The sequence below is a fragment of the Oryza sativa genome, chromosome 1, assembly GCF_034140825.1.
Source record: "Oryza sativa Japonica Group chromosome 1, ASM3414082v1".
In the NCBI taxonomy this organism is placed as follows: domain Eukaryota; kingdom Viridiplantae; phylum Streptophyta; class Magnoliopsida; order Poales; family Poaceae; genus Oryza; species Oryza sativa.
The window spans coordinates 24,544,181-24,550,669 of record NC_089035.1 but is presented as its reverse complement, the minus strand read 5'-3'; the positions used below and the strand labels follow the sequence as shown (position 1 = coordinate 24,550,669).

The 6,489-nt window shown below is 47.1% G+C and overlaps 1 protein-coding gene across 1 annotated transcript; it reads right to left on the bottom strand.

The window, feature by feature from the left end:
• Positions 1 to 3,298: 3,298 nt before the first annotated feature.
• On the bottom strand, positions 3,299 to 5,911 carry LOC4327722 (pentatricopeptide repeat-containing protein At5g55740, chloroplastic). The gene has a single exon (XM_015774129.3). It carries the CDS (start codon positions 5,878 to 5,880, stop codon positions 4,030 to 4,032), a length of 1,851 nt encoding a protein of 616 aa, XP_015629615.1. The 5' UTR covers positions 5,881 to 5,911; the 3' UTR covers positions 3,299 to 4,029.
• Between the last annotated feature and the right edge of the window lie 578 nt (positions 5,912 to 6,489).

Sequence of the window (6,489 nt, the reverse complement as noted above, 5' to 3'; positions counted from 1 at the left end):
GTGCTCACCTAAAAATACAATTTAAGATGAAGGAAGTATTAGTCAAAGTTTACAAATATTGATTTTTTTCTTTAAAGTTGTGGGTGACACATATTTTAGAATAAATGGAGTATTATTTTTTTCGATTTAATGAGAGTACACATGTACACTCACCATCGCGTACGTCCACCATATAATTAAATCCTTAATTTTTTGTTTGTCTTTAATACACGCTAAAAGATGCGGACACTAGCGATAAATCATTAAATCCGTTAGCTTGTTAAATTTTTTATTTCCCTACTACCTCGGTCTTTACTCTTATTAATGTCGACCGTCCGTCTTATTTGAAAGTTTTTATGATTGGTATTTTTTTAATTACAAGATAGTAAAAGATGAATAGTACTTTATATGTGATTATTTTTTTTATAAATTTTTAAAATAATACGGACGGTTAAATGTTGGATACGAAAATTTACAACTACACTTAAAATGCGATGGAGGTAGTAAGTTACTAGTAGGACTACGTTTTTTGTTGCTGCTCACTCTATGAAACACGTACATTATTGTCGCCGATATAAGGTGAATCAATTTTGTTTTTGTTTTTCTTGTGCCAATTCTGGCGAAGAAGAGCGAGGAGGTCTTCGGCTCTGTATTCGTCAATGGTGAGGGCGTTTGCACAGCAGCAGTAGCGTAGAGTTTCTATGGCATCGCAACGTAGCGACGATGGAGAGCAATGGATTCTGCATTTCTTCCCCGTGGAGACCAATGGATTCTGCTACATGTAGGGAAGGCGACAAAGGCACGGGCTGCGTGACATTGGCGTGGCCCGTTCGTGCTAGGCTGGCCGGCGCGTCTTTACTTGCGCTATCTTGGGCGTTTTTACTGCATCCCCTCTCTCCCGTCCTTGTCATTTGAGTTCCATCTTTCCTTTTTTTTTTTACCAATGCCGAGTTGCAGATACTAGCAACAAGCCAACAGGTAACAAGCCATGGTATTGTGATAGTGAAGGAACAGTGGTAGAAAAACGGCACGACAGACAGTGTGACTGTTCAGTCTAAATCATCCTGACCTCCATTAGTGGAGAACAAGGGTAGGAACTAGGAAGTACCAACCGGATTCGCCTGCCAATTGGTTTGATGTCGAAGCAGCAGGGTTTGCAATAGCACGCCGTTACTCCATACGGTAATCTTATATTTTGAAACTTTTTCATTTTACAGTAATCTCACGGTTTTCATAGTAATCGTGATACCGTCCTTATAATCTACGAGGCGCGAATTGGCAGAATTCGACGAAATTCATGAACGGTAGTCGATCGGCAATTCATCGAGGAAGTCGTGTGTGTACATGTGCGTCTTCCGTATCATCGTTTGAGAGAAAAGTCTGCAAGCTACATCGCCCTAGCTCAACGATCCATTTTTCACAACGGGAATGGATCATATGCCTCCTCACTCATCGGTCAGCGTCATCATTCATCAAGGGGGGGTCGCACAGATGTGCCCTTCACGCGCGCTATAGCCTTGCATCGCATGGACGCGACGTACGTACCAGACACGCACAGAGAGCTCGTGTGGCTTGTTGGCCCATGTACCACACGGATCAACGATTGTGGATGCGAGATCTGATCTGCCCTGCGACATCTATCCCCCAGCAAACAACACGTCGAGCCCAGGTGCACCGTGCTCGTACAAACCGATGGCTAAGTTCTGGAAACCTGGAGTGTACAATGTTTTACAGGTTCAGATGGGTCAGTCAGAATGCGATGACCCCCTGTTGAATCACCAAAATATAGCTCATAATTCGCAAATCTCGTTCGAATTTCGTCAAATTACACCGAAAGCCTACTGAATCCTATCGATTCTAGCGGTTTTCGTCGCATTTTGCAAACCGGTGGAGTATATAGCCCTTCAATCTGAAAAAAGAAAAATCGTTCGCGTACTCATGCATATTGGCATTTGGTAGTACGGAGGCCTTGCTGTGTTTTCTTTCTGTAGGCCTTCGCTGAATGGTGATGTTGGGCAGTGATGAGCTGAGGACACGGGGGCCTTGGCACTCGCACTCGGCTCCATGATTTGGCCTCGGTGCGTGCCCACCTCTCACGTGCCTGCCTTCCTAAAGCTGGACCGTGTCGTCCCCGCCCACCGCCTCTCGTCGCCGTTGCTGCCCGGCCGTCCACAGCCAGGACGACGATCCAGCTAAGCGAATCGGGGGAAATTACCTGCTTAATTAATCGGCAGCCGTCAGGTCAGGTCAGGTCGGGTCGGATCAGGCCGGTTTGCAGTTTACAGAGTCCACCCACTGTGGGCTGTGGCGGAGGCACCGATGCAGTTCTTCCTCGGGTCGAAAAGCTCACATCCCGTTCTGTAATGTAATGTAAATGTAATGCGCCAGTTTTGCAGGATTTTCGTAAGAATTTCTCATGAACCGTTTCAGTTATTACTATTGCGACATGGAATTCTCAATCGTTACAGACAAAGTCTTTGGTGATGTTTCCTTCTTCATGTTCTGCAAACGAGCCAGGAATTGAAGTCAGCTGTGCAATGTCTATCTAGGCAGGGCTTGTTCAGTTTAGAGGAAAAGTAAAGGATTAATTCTTACGAGTGCCATTCGGTTTCTAGGAATATAGAAAAACATTTTTTTTTCTTTCCTACAAATTGCTTAGAGAAAACATAGTAAATTTTCCATCTAAACCTCTTGAATTTATTTTATGAATTGATATGTGCATGCATTTATATTCCTCCATTTTTTCTATTCCTATGGGTCGAAATTCCTCCCAACCGAATGAAGATCAAAGTAACCAAATTATTCGCAGCGAGTCCATTCCAGTGCAACAGTAAGGAGAAACACAAGTTACTGTGCTACGGCAGCGACATGTTAATGCGTCCACAGCATCACATTCCCAGCGAGCATGCCTTCCCGAAATGGGCCAGTGCAGGGGGCACACATTCTGATCCAAAACGGAGCAAACCGGGGGCACACACACCACCATGAATGCGGCACATCTCTCGACAATGCTACCCGCTGTTACAGGAGCTACATATATGCAGTACGCCCCCCACTTTTGGGCGAATAATCTCGATCATCTGTAGATGCAAGTTTCATCATCAAGAAGAGCAGTCCTGTGCCCAGCAGCTGCTGCAACTTCTAGCTGCTCGATGGTCCAGCCTCTCTCTCTCTCTCTCTCTCTCTCTCTCTTAAGACGCCGGTTTTTCTGATTGGAACCTTCTGCACCCCATCAAGATCGGATGCAGGGCTTGCGAAAAGAGACAAGCACCAGTTGTTAGCATGGGAGTGTGAAAGAAGTGGTAACTCATACTTCAAGTGAGTAATAATTCTGCAATTTCTGGAGTGGAAAAGTGCTGTGTATAGTTGTTCAGAAAGATATGTACAATGAGTTGACACTTTACAGGAGGAATATACAGTTACACTTTTGTTTGCAGTGTGAAAAGAAGTAATGACCTATATAATGATAATAAGTTGCCCATAACATCTGGACATTGTTCTTTGACAGTATCCGAAAAAGGGCCAGCACAGAGTAGCGATCCTAATTCAAAACCGAACAATTGGATGACAACAGAACTGCAGCACATCTGTCAGCATGTTATCATATTCATCGTTACAGTGACTAAAACAGTTATGCTTTTCTTGAAATTATTCAACCACTTGTAGCTGACTAGCTGTAGGTCTCAAAGAGAGTCATGTGGCCACAGAAACACTGTTTACTCGCTGGTTTCAGCCCTTTAAGGTGATTGGTTCTTTTATCAGAACCTTCTGATTTTAGGAATAATGCCTCCCAACAATAGATGCATACTCTGTAATGTATCTGCAAGGTTAATACAATCATGTAAGAGATGTTATTTCGTATCAAACTGGTATGACGTATCTTTGTTTCATGACCACTCTGATTTAGTCCATACTCCATCACTCAAAATAGGAATTGTATTATGAATGTGAATTCATATGTGCAAACGCCATGTATTTATGTACAGCTGTAACCTGTAAACCTGTATGTCCTATTTTACTAGCACCACATTCTTGACGCCCTGAAATTATTTACTGTGCAGCAGCAAGAAATCTTAGCAAACTCTCTACTGTGCCTCTATCATTGAAGCTACCATACATGTTTAGCAGCGACTGCACCACAGATTTCGACAATAATAGGCCCTTCTTAACAATGCATGCGTGCATTGCTTTTCCATACTGTACTGAAGCTGCAGATTTAACAGCAAGAAGTGCTGCAGAAAATATTGTTGGACTAGGTGCTGGCTCTACTTCTTGCATCTTGCAACATAGATTCATAACCTCAGGATGCATACCATTTCGAGACAAGCCGCTTATTAACAGACTCCATGTCCGCAGATTGGGGCGTGTGCTCGTTTGAAGCATCTCATAGAAGGTGCTTAGGGCATCATCTAACTGTCCATTTCGAATAAAAGCTGAAAGTACTGAATCCCAACATGCTGCAGTTGGAGATGTGCCTTCAAGCTGCATTTGATATAAAAGCTTCAGAGCCTCAGAACCCATTCCATGGTCTGCATAAGCACAGATCATCGCTTTCCACGTGGCTATATCTCTCCGTCTAATTGAATCAAATACTCTGCGCATTTGTTCGATTCTCCCACTACTTGAATACAATTCTATCAGGCTACAAAAAACCGTTTTATCTGATTCAAGATTGTTTCTCACTGCGTAAGCATGAGCAGCTCCACCCACCTCCATTCTGTAAGATTTCACGCAAGCCATGATAACGGACGCTAACGTCACACAATCAAACTTCAGGCCACTCTCCAGCATTCTATGGCATGTGGTAAGGGCTTTGTCAGTTTGCCCATCCTGCAAATATCCTGAAATCATCAGATTCCAGGTGACAATATCTCTTTCAACCATCTGCTCAAATATCACCTCTGCAGCCTCCACCAAACCAACCTTACAGTAAAAGTTGATCATTGAACTGCCCAGAATCAAATCCATCTCCAGGCCGCTTGATACTGCAACTGCATGGCCCTGCCTTCCCCCATCAAGAACCTCAAGATCCGCGGATGCGGACAGAAAGCTCAGAACACTCACCCTTGTCGGCAGCACGCCCTCGACCCTCATCTCATAGAACAAGTCAGCAGCCTCATCAATCCTCCCATTGTGTATATACCCCATCAGCATCGAGTTCCAGCTCACCACTGTCCTCTCCGGCATTACGTCGAACACCTCCCGCGCATCATCCACCTCGCCGCATTTTCCATAGAAGTCCACCAGGCTGCTCATCACGTACACGCAGTTCCCGACCCCCGCCTTCCAGGCGTAACCGTGCACCGCTCTGCCGGGGCCAAGCAGCCCGAGCCCCGCGCAGGCCTTGAGCACGTTGGGCACGACGAAGTTGTCCGCGGGAACGCCCGCCTCGAGCATGGCGGCGTACCCGGCGAGGGCCTTGCCGTGCAGCCCGGCGCGGCTCCACATCCCGATGACGGCGGCCCACGCGAAGGCGTTCTTGGCCGGGAGCGCGCTGAACGCGCGCTCGGCGTCGCCGAGCGCGCCGCACCGGGCGTAGAACACGGCGAGCTTGGTGCCGATGTAGGCGTGGCGGCAGTAGCGGGGCCCGCGCTTGACGGCGGCGGCGTGCACCTGCCGCCCCGCGCGGAGGCACCCCGCCGCGACGCAGCACTGCAGGAGGGACGCGTACGCCTCCGGGCCGACCGAGACCACCGCTGCGGGGCACGCGTCGCGCTCGGCGCGGGCGACGAGGGCGAAGGCGTCGCGGAGGGCGCCCCCGCCTCCGCCTCCCGCCCCGCACTGCTGGGAGAGCGAGGCGAGCGCGGCGTGGAGCGAGGCGGAGGCGGAGGCCGAGGCCTCGTGCGGTTTGGGAGGGTGGCGAGTGGCGGGAAGCGGGAGGGGGAGAGGGAGCGGCGCCATGGCCGCGTTGGAAAAAGAAAGAGAGAAATCCTCGGATGTGGAAGATAAGGCGGGTAAGGGCCGTGAGGTGGTCGTTCCACCTACTCGTGGGCCTAACTGGGCTTATACTAACTCGACCATTTATTGGGCCTCCGTTTTTTAACGACCCATGGGCGTATTTGGGCCTATACTTACTTGGGCCTTTATTAGGCCTCCATTTTGGTAGGCCCGTTCAACGTACGATGGTGGTGGACACTGGTGGCGTTCTTTTCTCTAAATATGAAAATGATGACGAAGATTAAGCTTTTAACATAAAATGAGATTACATTAACGTACGATTGATTAAGTTTTAATTATTATAAACTTAGAAAATAGATTGATATGATATTTTAGAGCAACTTTTATATTAAAAGTTTTCGCAAGAAACACACCATTTAGCAGTTTGAAAAACTTGCCAAAAAATCTTAATCTTCATCCAACTCTGGTTGGACAAAAGAACGGGACCACTGTCCTCGCGTTGAAAATGGCCTTAGTACCCCTACCGAATCAAAGTATTCGGGACCTGTTGCGGAGGGCTTTTATGTAATTTTCTCCCCTTTTTTCTTCTATTTCCTCACTGGCCTTTTCCTC